Consider the following 15,090-nt stretch of genomic DNA (forward strand, 5'->3'; position numbering starts at 1 on the left):
AAAAATAATTTATTAATTAAATTAAATTAAATTTTATTCCCATTTATTATATGGAATAGAACGGCATGGAATTCCCTATGAGATACACATGAAAATATAATCCAATGGAATTTCATATGAAATCTACATGAGATCCGCATGATAAGTAATCGCGCCTTCACGCTAATTCAAGTTGTGTGAGACGAATAACAATGATAACGAAACTTTTAAAGCTTTTGCCACGTAACAAGAGATGGCGCTTATATCTGAGAAAAATTTCGTTAATTTTTTATTTATTTAATTTAATTTATTTTTTTTAATTAATAATTAAATATAATTATTTAATTAAATAAAATTATAAAAATAAATAATTTATATAAAAAAAATTAATTTTTGTTAAATAATTAATTTTTTCAATAATTTTTTTTTTGTATCCATTGAAGTTCTGTGAATTTAGAAAAAATAAATTATTATTTATTGATGAATTTTAATTTAATTTAAAAAAAATATTTGACAAAAAATAATAAAATTAAATTAAATAAATTAAAATAATTAATTAATAAATCAATTAAAAATTATTTTTTTATATTTATTGAATTTTTCTTAAAAAATAAAAAAAAAATAAATAAATAAAAGCGTTAATAATTTTATTTTTTTTTTTTTAATAAAGGAATAAAAATGTTCAAAATTAATAATTAATTAAAAATTTAAAAAAAATTAAAATAATTTAAAAAAAAAATAATTAATTTTCAATTATTAATAAAAAAAAAATAATTAATATTTTTAAAAAAATATTTTGCATCCATCAAACATCATTAATTCTCCGACTTCATTAAAAATAAATATTTTTTTTTTGTTGCACACATAAAATAAAATAATAACAGTCAATTTTAATTAAGGTCCCAATTATTTTTTTTTCTGCATAAATTTATTCACGAACACGTCACATTGGAGTGGGTGTCGCAACAACACCTTTTCAACTCGCTGCGTGCATTAACCTCTCGCTTCATTTATAATTAGCATCTTGCAGTCGTTGCTCTTGCGATTGATTCGAGCGAATTTATCGATGATCACATATCAAGTTTCTAACTAAAAAAAATAAAATAGCATAAGACAACAAAAATAAAGTTAAGTGTCAATGCACCCGTGAATGCAAGCGGTACTTTCAATTCTTTTTCTTACTCTTTTTCGCTCGTATCTCTTCATCCACACATACCTTTATTTTTGTGTTGATTCATATATTTACGCGGTTCACGAACAATAGAAGTTATCACACGGACGACGACAACGAAAAATTACTGTTAAATAATAATAATGACGACTTAACACCCAACTTTTTTTTTTTTTTTAGAAATATCGGTTCGTTATCATGCGTCACAAGAAATTCCGAAGAAAAGTGCACATAGTCACAAACTTACGACACATTCGCACGAGTTATGAGTAATAATATTTTTTGTACGTCACTCGGATCTCGTGTTTGTGTGCGAAAAACGGGCAAAATGTCACTGAACTCAACTTCAATTCTTACATGTTCAACGGGAATTATGAATTTTATTGTATATTAAATAACTTTTTTTTAATTTTTTTCGTTACACAAATTTATATCGAGACAGGAAATACCGATGTGCGATATTCAGAGTGACCCATTAAAGAAATTCATACGAAAATTATGCTCGCAAATGAGTCTGTAAAAAATATTACAAAATTAATCGTTTGTCTCAAACACATGTATTAATGATACTTTTAACCTAATTGTGTCACTTTAACGCAAAAATAATCGTTCAAAAAGTCATTTATTAATTTTAACAATTTTAACGTGCTTCTAATGCAAGTTTATTATTATTTGCTGAAAAATGCATTGCAACAACGCGAGTTCAATGAACTGAAACATGTTCTACACTATTATTCAATATGTTTCAAGTACATGACAAGACAAACGAGTTTCTAAATGCATGCATTTTTTAATTTTTTTTTTTACATAAATTGAATTTTTTATACGTTACTCAACACGAAATGTTTGATCTAGTCCCACAAACAGATAAGAAGTTTCTCGAAAATTCTTGAGAATTATTTTTTTATTTTTTTTTTTATGGGTTATGAAATGATGTCGCAATTAAATTTTTTTTTTTTTTTGATAAAAAAATTTTTTTTGGGGTTTATGTAACGCAACAATTAAATTTAAACTTAAAAATGATTTATAATGAAAAAAAACGTAAACAAACAGAGATACAAAAAGAGAAACACCAACAAGTCAATGAACCTCTACTGAACAACAACAACTACATTTTATTGTGTCTCATCAACTAAACAAACTACGACGTAGTAAAATGGTAGTAAACACTTGAATGAACGTGAACCTTTCGAAAATTACACTCCATTTTTTTTGTGGGTCTATGATTGTTTGACGATGGTCATTGTACCGCCGAAAAAAATGTTGTAAACAACTTTTTGTGTGATTTTTTTTTGTTTCTTCATTGCTTCTCGGTATTTCTCTTTACATCATTCAAAAAAAAAACGTCACGAACTTTCTTTTCGTTGTTTGTTTTATTTATCAATGATTTTCGTTAATTTTTTCGAAAGTGTAGCGGGCTACTTGCGAATTATTTGTAACATTTTTTAAATTATTTATGTCGGGTATTATTTTAAATATTTTTTTTTTTTTATAATTTTTTAATTATAATTTAAAAAATAAATAAATAAAATATTTTTAAGGCATTGAAAAATTTTTAAATAATATTTTTTGCGTTCATTGATTTTTTATTAAAATATTTAAAGATGTCTAAATATTGAAAAATAAAATATTAAAAAATAAAATAAAAAAAAATAAAATAAATTATTAAAGAAAGTTTAAAAATATTTAAAAATAAAGTTAAATTATTAAATTTAATTTTTTTTATATATTTTGACTTTATTAAAAAAAATAAATAAAAACTGTTTATTTTTCTGTGTTTATTTAATTCATATATTGACAAAAAATGTTAAAAAATAAAAAAAAAATCATTATTTTATTATTAATTAATAATTTATTAATATTTTAAATTTTAAAAATAAATAAAAATAATTTTTATTTTAAAAATAATTATATAAAAAAAAAATATTTTTTTTAAAAATATATGTTGACTTGCAAAAAATTATAACATTTTTGGCGAAAATGATTTATATCCGATATGATTTTAATTTTTTTTTATTGTTTTAGCGTGCCAAAGTTGAATATTTTTTAACAATGTTCCTCATTATAATATTAAAAAAAAAATAATATTCATGCGTAAAAAAAAGAGTTGTTGTGACGTAAAGTTCATCTACCTCTCCAATGTTTATATAAAAATTTAAATTGTTTCAAATTATATTTTTTTTTTATTACAACTCAATTATTATTATTTTTTATTAGAAACGAGACAAAGTTATTTTTAGCGTCGGAAGTTGTTCGAAACGAAAAGAGGTGTTAAAGTTGAACAACCGCTGCGTGTCTTATTGGTTACTTAATTTTTTCTTATTTGCGCTATGAAAATTACATTGAGGTGCTTGACACATGTGTGACGCCCTGCATTTTGCGTCTCAAAACTCAGAAACGCAGAAAAACGTTCGAGAAACGAGATCAAATGCCGTTATCCCAATAAGGTAAATAACCCTGTACTTTATTACCCAGTTACTCCGTTTTGTTGTTACTTCTTCGTTACATGCAAATGTTAATATTTTGCACATTACTATTATTCGTACCTACTTATTTTGCGACGACGACAACGACTTTTCTATTTAGCTGAATACACGAGCCATTGCCAATGAACTTCGGTGAACTCGACGCAAATTATTATTTTTCTCACAAAACTTTTTTTTTCTTCGTTTTTTGTATTTTTTTTTTTATTTTTGCGACGAAGATGATTATGATGAATTAGTTGAAGTAACTGAAAAAAAGTCATATTATTATCGCATTTCCTCGTGATGTTGATGGTAAATAGCATCTTACACAACATTTTATATATTATTGAGAGAAATTTCATGGAAGGATTACATTTCACATTTTTTTTGTGCGTCAAAAAATTTATTTATATGAAATTTATCAACTTTCAAAAAAAAAAAATTTTTTTTTGTACGAAAACAGTAAATATCATGAATAATAATAAACAAATTATGTTACACAATCACTCACTGTTAAAACGTTAAATTATATATTTTTGAATCTCTTCCGTATCTCTATAAAAAAAAAATAAAATAATGATAAATAAATTGCAAGTAGCGAAAAAAAAAATTGTTTGCGGAAAATATTTAAAATAATAATTAATGTTTGTCCAATTTTTGCTGTCAATAAATAATACTCAACCACATTAGAAAGCTCACTTTCTATTCATTCATGTGTTTAAATGATTCGGGGCATTTTTTCGATGTAAAAAGTCAATGCTTCTTCCTGAAATGCAAGTTGTTGCGTAAACAAAAAACTCCTTTTGATATCTCGATATATCTAGAGAGAAAATATTGCATAACGCATTCATGTCACCATCATCATAAAATGCATGTTACGTGGTTTGTACGAGAAAAAGAGAGTTTATTGACCGCTGACGATGGAGTTCCTTCTACAAAATAAAACTAAGCTCGAACATTAGAACGGTGCATTTCTATTTTGCAATGCGTGTCACGTTACCCTTAAAATAAAAAAATAAATAAAATAATTTTTAAAATAAAATTTAAAAAAATTATTATTAATTATTATTAAATTATTAATTATTTTATTATTTATAAAATATTTTTTTTTATTTTATTAAAATTTAATAAATAATAATTTTTTAAAAAATTATTAAAATTTAATTTAATATTTTTTTTTAACATTATTATTAATAAAATTTATAATTATTATTTATAATAAAAAAAATAATTAAAATAATAATTAATAAAAAAAATAATTTTTTATAATATTAATTTTTAAAATATATATTTGTGAAAATAAATATATATTTTTTTATTTAATATTATAATATTTAATTTTAAGCTCAAAAATATTTTTAAAAAAATAAATTAATTGAAAAAAAAGCAACAAATCGAAACGAAAACAATATTTAAATATTTTTTTTTAATAAATTAAGTGAACACTCAAATGCATATCGTCACTGCATGTCATGCCACAGTAAAGTTACTGATGTGCTGATGTATGCAAATAATTATTTAGAACAAATACGTTCATTCACCTCGGGCCTTTGTTGTTATTTTATTGTATTATACATCGTGTATTCATTGCATTTTACAACAACTTGTCAAATAAATGCATCGTTGTTGTTTTTCTAATGCGTCGTCGTCGTCGTCTTACTGCGAAAATTAATTTACGAATATTTTAATAATATTAAATATAAATTAGACTCGTATCCAATTCGTCTTCCTAAAATAATAAAATAATAATGTTTGTTGATATTATCTTAAAAGGTCATCGTTCGAAGTTTTTATTTTTTTCGCTCGGTGACAATTTTCGCTTACTCATCAATCTATCTGGGTTATCTAAACAGGAAAACATTTTTTTTTTCTAAAAAATTTTTTTATCATCGGGCGAATCAAGCACAAAAATATAGATTTTCCGTCATTCATGTTGCTTTTGTGTACATGCCGTGGCCCTTAAAGACTAAAAATAGACATCAGCGCACACGTTTTTCCTTCGTTCTACGTACTCCTGACCTTATTTTTCCCCAAACACAACACAAAAGTATGACGTCAGTGTAAATTTTCCGGGCAAAAGTTCAACGACCGATATCTAGGATAACACTTTTGTACATAACATGCACAAGGACATTCACCCTTCGCCATTCATTCAGCGAAACTTCACTATATAGGTTGCCATGTTGCGTTCTGGAACGAAAAAAAAAATGTTCGAGAAAAATTGAGAGAAAACAGGTTGCTTCTAATCTAAGGTCTTTGCACTTTCTTCAATGTTATTTCGCATGATTATTATTTTATTATTGCACTTACCTTATAAGGTTGGTACCGTTAATGCAATTTTTTTTGTAGTTTTCGAAAGAAGCAAGAAAGAAGAAAATGGCAAGAAAAAATACATGAACTTAGATTTGCATTCTAACTGCATAATATTAGAAGCGGTCATTGTACTTACTTTTATGTGTTTGCGAGTTGTTACGTAACGAAATCTGTCCCATTTTTCGATGAGTAATGAAATTTCCAATGACAAAGGTTCTTATCATGTCGATATGAAATATAAAAAAAAATAAATGTATAAAAACAAGACACACAATAAAAGATTGCGGTAACATCATTATTATCATTATTATTAATAAATTGTACTAATCATGAGTCAACGACCTTACTCCCTGTGTTTGTATGTATTTTTATACATAACTATTTATTTACTACTATTGTTTTACTCACGTAGCTCGTTTTTATGTAACACGGGCATCTACACTTTTCCATTCCATTCATGACTTTTTTTTTCAAGCGCGCCATTAAAAAGATATATGATAGAAAGAGTGATGGAATTGATTTTTTTTGAACTGAAATGTTAAAAATATATAATAAAATATAATAAAAATATATAAAAAAAAAGTTATATATGATATATAAATAATACATTTTATATATTTTATAATATAATTGAAAAAAATAAAAAATATATATATTTTAAAATTAAAATAAAAAAATATAATAAAAATTATTTATATTATATAATAAAAAAATTCATAAATTCAATAAAAATAAAAAATTAATTAAAAATTATGTTTTTTATATAATTATATTATATTAAATACATAATATATTTTATAAAAAAATTTATAATATTAATTAATAATATTTATTTTTTTTATTTTATTATAATTTAATATAATATTCATATTTATTTATTTTATTTAACATTATTAACAATATTTATAATAATTTATTAATAATAAAAAAATTATAAATATTAATATTGTTTATAAATATTAAAATTGATAATAAACAATAATAAAATTAAATTAATGTTGAATAAATAAATATTTAAAATAAAATAAAAAAAAATTATTTTAAATAATTAATTTTTTTTAAATATGTCAATATTTATATGTTTTTTTTAAAATATATAATTTTTTTAAAATATATATCTTGCTTGCACTTGATATATAGTATCATATTATATTTTAACCTAAAAAGTTGTTTAAAATAAAATAAATAGTTACATACCAACATAAACATAAAGATAACCTCAAGCTCCATTTTAACAGGATAATGTTTGTTTTGAGCTTGACGTACCTCTCTCATAACAACAACGAACGCCAAGAAAGAAAGAAAGAAGTTATTGAACCCTTTTACGTGTGCCATGTGCATCTATTGCAAAATCTATGTTGACTTGAGCACTATGTTACCCAACGACAACTACTATACAGGAACAACTATGCTGATGATTATTATTATTTTTGTGCAGCTACACAAAGTTCATTGACTCACTTTTTTTTTGCTGCTCTATGAATGGCATCTACTATAATTTTTGCATCGAGAAAGATCTGTAAGAAGTTTAACTTTTTTTTATGTATAAAATATCACAAGAAATAAAGAGAAATTCCATTCCGCGTTGAATGTGACGTAACACGGATGCACATAAATTTAAATTTTGCTTAAAATTATTTATTTATATTTTTTTTTTTGTATTAATGAAAGCATTTCTATATACAAAAATTGATGAAATTCATAATTATGCAATCATTGCGTATAAAATATTTTTTTTTAACCAAACGCTTTCTATGAACTTTTATTATTATTTTTTTTTAGTTGTTTGAATACAAAAAAAGTACAAATTAAGAGAGAAAAGAAAGGGGGACGGTGTACGTTGTTAACCTGTACAAGAGAGGGCATCAACCTTCATGTTGCTGCAATACAATAAATAAATAAATAAAACAAAGAGGCTCAATTAACGGGTTTAAAAATCCTGATTGATTTTGTAAAATGAAAAACAAATGAGTCACCGCGTGTAAATTTTTGTTGCTGGGATAAAAATCGTGAATATTAGTCATTGCCAACTGTAAAATTTTGTTACAATATTAAATGATTTATTTATATTTACAATTGCAAAAAAAATATATATTTTGCAATTTTTTGTATATGTTATAGATTTGTACAGAAAATGTGCAAAAAAAATCAAACATAGACTCATTTAATTAATTTTCATGTACAACGTTTATTAAGCAATAATAAAATATAATAATGTTGTATGGTGCTTCTAAATCATTCCAAGTACATTGCATACGAATGATATAAGAAAAAAAAATAATATACCGCGCGTACATATATATTTTTGCGTGTGCCAGCAACACACACAATTCCCTCTCACTTTTCTAACTTTGAATCACACTTGTGATATAAAAGGTATTTGACCAGAAATTGGGTCATGAGACACACATACAGCAGTAAAATTCCGAGGGCAAAGCGATTTTATATACAAAAGTCGTCGTCGCTGTATATGAACGAACAATTTTTGTTGTTTTATGAAACACATCGTGCGCTAGTTTACGAACGACAATGAAAGGTTGTTGAACTCCACAAGTTGCAAAGTTTGTCATATACACATGTATCTTGTGTGTATTTGTATATCAAGGCGAAAATGTATAGGAACGGCATAACATCGCCGAGCATTCATACAAATTTTATTCGTAAGTCAGTCGTTGTCGAGAAAACACGCGTTTTTAAACTCATTGCAAACCTCGAGTTTTTGACTTGAAAATAAAAATAAATAAAAAGGCGCCGAAAAATATGATAAAAGCGACGATACAAGTTCCAATAAATAAATAAAAAATAGCAAAATTATAGAAAAATATATTAATGGCCAAGCAGCAAAATAATATTTAAAGTAGTTAAAGTAAATTAATCAAATTATTAGTGTTACATTTGTGATAATTGTGCAATACAGGGCCATATACCAATTATAAATTATTATAAAAGTCAATAATTGACACACACAAAAAAGGCAAAAAATAAATATTTAATTAAATAAAAAAAAATATATCAAAGGACGTTACCTTAAAAAAATAAAAAAAAACTGTTCCTCAAAAAATAAAGATTTTAAAAAATAAATGATATAAAGATGGGTTGTGCGACAATTCAAGAAGGTTCGGAGCAATCCCAAAAACAGTCAAGCACCACAAAATCGCTCGAAATGCCCAGCAACAAAAAGTCTGCAAATCTCAAAGAAAGTCACAGCGCTCTCGTGAAGCTGCTCGAATCCGCGCCAATCTCCGAGTCAACCAAAGTCGAAACGACACCCAAACTAGACTCCTTCAAAAGCGCCCATCACACGCACTACCGGGACGCAAACGCGGCGTCTGTCATCCAAAAAAGTAGCACCGAAACACCACGAACCACAGACATCATCAAGACTGAAAAAGAAGAAGAACAAGCTCAAGCCGCCGCCGATGACAGTAACAGCGAAAAATACGCTGCCTCGTGGAAAAAAACTCGTCTGGCACGAGAATGGCGCGAAAAGAAGATTCGCGAGGAAGAGGAGCTCCGCAAAAAGGAGAAACAACAACAACAACAAGTAGATTTAAGTCAACCGCGTAATGTAACAGCTCAAATACTGGATACGGATGATGATAGCATGTCGGAGTGCGAACACCATCGCAAGCATTTACATCGACGAAATTCCTCCGACACAAGTTCCTCCGAATACGGTCAGAATGATTCTGGCTGCGACAGTGATTGTCCCGATAATATTAATGAATTGTGTAAAAATTTTAGCGAAAAGTTGTCCGAAGATGTACGTTGCTTCTATTTTTCTCCTTCTTTAACCTTAAAAAAATTAAAAAAAAAATATTTTAATATTTATTTTTTTTTAAATAATTTTTTAACATTTAAAAATTCATTAAAAAATATTTAAAAATATTTTTTTTTTATTTTTTGAATAAAATTTAATTAAAAATATATTTTTTCTGATTTTAAAATAAAATTTAATTTTTTAAAAATAATATTTATAAAAATTTTATTTGAAAATTATTTTTTTCTTATTTTTAAATAAAATTCATTTTTAAAAAAATTAAATTAAAATATTAAAAACAAATTTAATTTAAATTATTTTATTTAATTGACTTAAAAAAATTTTTTTTTAAATTAAAAAAATATATATAAAAAAAAAATTAAAATTAAATTATTAATTTAAAAAAAAATAATTTTTAAGTAAAATGATGAATTAAAAATATTTTTTTAATCTTTAATTTATATGAAATTTAATTTAATATAAAAATTAAAATTTTATTAAAAAATTGAATTTTTTTAACAAATAATTATATTAATTTTCCTTTTCAAATTCTTATCATTGCAGGGTTTCTTCCGACGATCAATCCAACAAAAAATTCAATATCGTCCATGTACAAAAAATCAACAATGCAGCATTTTAAGAATTAATCGTAACCGATGTCAGTATTGTCGTTTGAAGAAGTGCATCGCTGTCGGCATGAGTCGTGACGGTAAGTCCCAAAAAAAAATATTTTTTCTCACCAAAAAAATAATTTGAATGATAACGCACCAACTCACGTTTTTCGCGTGTGCGATAAAAAAAAAGAAACATGTTTGCCAAATCTTGACATGCGCGATACGATACGACAAAAATGTGTCTTACTTAAATTTCAATCAACCAGGCGTTCGTTCGTTGTACGGGTGTGCGAGAGCGAGAGAGAACGATAGTTCATTGACCGTCAAAGTAGGTCGACATCAATTTGAACTTTATTTAGGCCAATGTACAACAAACATCATTTTCATATACACTTTTGAGTGTCTCTCTCGCTAGATACACACACACGGGGCTACACTGCGAAGAATTGTGCAATAACAATAATAATAATAATGTCTATATGTTCATTTGCGTTGTTTTTTAGCTCAATATACATAACCAACGTTCAGCGTCGTCGTCGTCGTTGGATATATACTTGAACATTTTGTTTTTTGAGGTTATCAAATTATTATTATATATTAAGTTGCTCTAGAAAATGCTTTTGTTCTCGCGCGCGTACACATTCTCGAACTTGCGAGAAAAAAAATAAGATACGTGTTGCGGGTGAAATGAGTTCATTCTCCTCTGTGGATTTCTGGAAACAAAATAAATAATTAGGGCACGTTAATTGTCGTAGAAAAACTTTCAATGACACTTTTTATGTAGAACAATAATTTTTTGGGGGTTTTTTCAATCACTTTTGCTGATTGGCGAGGGACACACGCAATCACACGAATGACATGAAAGGTAAAAATTTTCATCATTGAACGAAAAAGGGCCATGAAAGTATTTTTGTACTTATTTATTTAAAAAAAAAATAAATTAAATACGGTTTTTTTTCCAACACAATTGTGCAAAAAATTAAAAAAATAAAATAATAGGTCAATAAAATGTTTACAAAATGAATGTCCAAGGGCTCGCACTTTTAATTTTTTTTTACAAATAATTCGCAAAAAAATACAAAATATATTTTTTTATGAAGATTTAAAAAAAAAAAAAAAAAAATTAATAATGAGGCGGAGAGATATTTTAATTATGTAACACATCAATTGTATTGATGTAATTTTGCTTCAACAGGCAAAGCGCCGCCGATACACCTTTACAAAGCCCCATTTAACAAAAAAATAAAATAAAAAATTTTACATGTGAGACAGAGTGTAATACCGTAATTCAAAGCATCGAGGTTATTTACCTTTTGCCCACGATATTGTCTGATATACACAATCAACTTTCATTTTTCAATGATTTTTTTTTGTGTTTCGTGTGTTTGTTGCGTTCGTTGCGTCGTCGTCGTTGTCGTCACTACACGATCTTATTATTCGTGAATTTTAAATATTTTTTATTATAAATTTTTTATTTCAATTAAAAGACGATTTTTTTTTATGTAAGGCTTTCATTTTAATTGAAAAAAAATTAATAAAAAAATTAATTTGGTGATTTTCACCATCGTAACATTATCTAATCAGGATATTAAAAATGTTAATTGTTTAAATTATTTAAAAATAAAAAAAAAAATAAAAAAAAAAAATTAAATTAAATAAAAATAATAAAAAACTTGGTTAAATATTATTATTAAATAAAATAAAAAAAATAATTAAATTTTTACAAAAAAAAATAAAATAAAATAAAATTATTTTTATAAATTTATAATGGAAAATAATTATTTAAAAATTAAATTTAATTTCTACGAATAATAATTTTTAATTTATTTTAATAAATTTATTTAAATAAATTAAAAAAATATTTTCTTTAGAAAAATAAAATAAAAATAAATTAATGTACAAAAAATTTTAAAATTTTTAAAAAATAAAAAAAAAATATTAATTTTATTTTTTTTCTCAAAAAAAAAAATCATTGAACATTTTACAATTAGACAAGTCAAAAAAAATAAAAAAAAACCACATAGGAGATATGAGCATAAAATCAGGGCAAATTATTACGTCAGTTGTTTGTAAGTCTCATATGTTACACGAACTTTATTTAGGTGATCGTACCTACGCGTACGTTCGTAACATAAAATGCTTGCGTAAAAAAAAATACCCGAACCAACAACAAGCGCCTTGCTCGCTGCTTGCAATATATGTTGTGTGTCGTTGTGTGCCTCAGTGTCGTTGACTTTTAATTCGGTCATGCACGGTCATTCACTTTACTCTTTACTTTACAATATACATTTTTTTTTTATTTCGCTTCAACATAAACCAACGTAAAGCAACGATGTCGATGTCGACGACGACGAAGTATTGCGAACTATTCACGACGACGACGACAACGAACGACCGTGTGCTGAATCTCAATACTTTTAATAATAATAATACTTATTTCTTTACTTCACGTACCTACGGTGTGCGCAAAGATATTGCACATAGTTTCAACTCACGTCAAAAATTGTATTATATTTCCCAACAAAACACAAAAAAAAAATAAAATAAAAAATTAACACAAGGCGAGCGTAGTTGCTTCATATACGGTCAAGAGACGTATATGAAAAAGACGAAAATCGACGTGCAATGAGGTTCAGCATAAAATTGGCAATGTATATGAACGCGAAAAAAAAATTATGATAGGGAACGGTTTGGAAAATAGGTCGGTCAATGAACTCATTTTCCCTTATGTGCCTCAAATCCCGATGAATTTTTGCTCTCTTTATGTAATTGAATTATGTGGCAACATCGACACCCGAGCGAGAGGCAAATGAACTCAAAGTGTGTCAATGTGTGCATGATAATCATTTGATGAAATCAAAAGTTTTGCCTGCTTCCGATTAACAATTAATTATTTTTTTTCTGCGAATTTTTTTTGATGATTGATTAATAATTTTTTTTTTAAATTTAATTTTTTTTAATAAAAATTATTTTTTTATTTTTTTAAAATGAAAATTACTTCCTAGACGAAGAAATTCAAACAAAAATTCACACCATGAAGTGAATAAAAAATAAAGTGAAAGTTATTGAAATTAAAAATTTGAAGCAAACCTTTGTTGCTTCGTTGCTTATGTCAGTCAGTTATTTCGTTGCTGATGTAAAAATACATTGACCTTTTGATTTCTATTTTACTTTTTAACTTTTTTGTCTGTGTTTAAAATTTTTTATTTCACATTGATGATTCGTAAAATTATTTCAAGAAATATACAAAACTTTTATTGAGGTTAATGAGCAAATTTTGCGGAAAATACAAAAAAAAATTCGAGCACATGTCGAAGAGATGAAAAGATTAGAAAAATTATTTTTTTTGTGCTATTTTTTTGTACATTTTTTGTCAAATTAAAATATTTTAAATTTTTTTAAATTGTTTTAAAATCATTTTTTTATTATTTATTTTTTTATAAAAAAATAATATTTATTTATTTTTTTAATTTTTATTAAAAAAAAAATTAAAAATAAATTGAAAACAACAAAAATAATAATAATAAATTATAAAAAAATATATTTTTATTTTTTAATAAAAAGGGAATAAAATATTTAAAAAAAAATAAATATTTAATTTAATTTATTTAATGAGTTTTGATATAAAAAAAGCACAATAAAAATTAAAATAAATATTAAAAAAATAAATAATAAAAAAAAATAATTATTTAGAAAGATTTTAGTTAAAAAAAACAGTCGAATTTCGATGAAAAAAATATTAAAAAAAATAAAAAAAATAATAAATAAAAATCTTACAAAAAACCAGGCGTTTACATATCATAAAATCGCCTTCAACTAATTCAAAATAAAAATAGATGAGACGAATAAAAATGATAAACTACTCATAGATGGCGCTAATTTATCACTTTTATTCGTCTCAATCGGTTCATCGATTTCATACGTCTCATTTTTCAGTAGCGCCATCTACTGCAAACGGTTAAAATCGGGCAATCGGTTAAGACAATATGTGCAAATCAGTTAAAATCGGGTGAAAATCAGCATTTCCGATGGTTTTTAATGGAAAATCCATTAAAACAGGGCCGTGAAGACATATTAGACCTTTAATATGAGCCATAGAAAAAATTTAAAAAAATTTAGAACCAAACAAAGTCCCGAATTTCCATGAAAACCCTTCAATTTCTCATGCCTTATCACACTGCATGCGTGTGAAGGGACGAAAGAAAGCACAGAAAAAGATGATAAGAAGAAGTCAAGGACATGCAAAGAGTGCGTCTCAAATAAATAATCATACGCATGTGTGAAGGAGGAGGATTTTCGGATACGCACGCTTTGCCATCTCCTCAAAAAAAAAAAAAATTGAACTGACAAAGGTCATTGATGTCGACACCTTGCCTCATTCCAAAAGTACTCGAACGAAAAAAAAACTCCCGTTAGTCAATCATTTTATCGCTAAATTTAGAGCCAAAATACCCCCGCCTCCCCCCTCCGTTCGAAGGACTCCATTTTGTGTACACAAAGTAAGTTCAAGGGCAGCTGAAACGCGTCTGCGCATTTTGTTGTGTGATGAAAATTGCGTTTAACTTGTTGTTTGTTACTCTTGTCCTAACGACAACTTCCACGTTTCAGTTCAACGTGCTTCGCAATTTGTCATTCGACGATACTACTATCATCATGATAACTCACAAACTCACGAACGTTCAAGTTCAAAAACTTTACAAGGACATTTAATTTTAGATTAACATTTCCTCTTTTTTTTTCAATTTCGGGGCAATTTCGATACAAATACCCGAAAAACGCGTTTCTAAT

The 15,090-nt window shown here is 25.7% G+C and overlaps 1 protein-coding gene across 1 annotated transcript in view; it reads left to right on the top strand.

The window, feature by feature from the left end:
* Window positions 1–15,090, top strand: part of LOC134828085 (ecdysone-inducible protein E75) — a 53,450-nt gene that overhangs the window by 28,154 nt on the left and 10,206 nt on the right. Inside the window, exon 3 of the mRNA XM_063841044.1 lies at window positions 10,253–10,397. Coding sequence (XP_063697114.1) covers window positions 10,253–10,397 — 145 coding nt within the window. The remainder of the gene's footprint in view (window positions 1–10,252; window positions 10,398–15,090) is intronic.

This window comes from Culicoides brevitarsis, chromosome 1 (genome assembly GCF_036172545.1).
Source record: "Culicoides brevitarsis isolate CSIRO-B50_1 chromosome 1, AGI_CSIRO_Cbre_v1, whole genome shotgun sequence".
NCBI classification, from domain to species: Eukaryota; Metazoa; Arthropoda; class Insecta; order Diptera; family Ceratopogonidae; genus Culicoides; species Culicoides brevitarsis.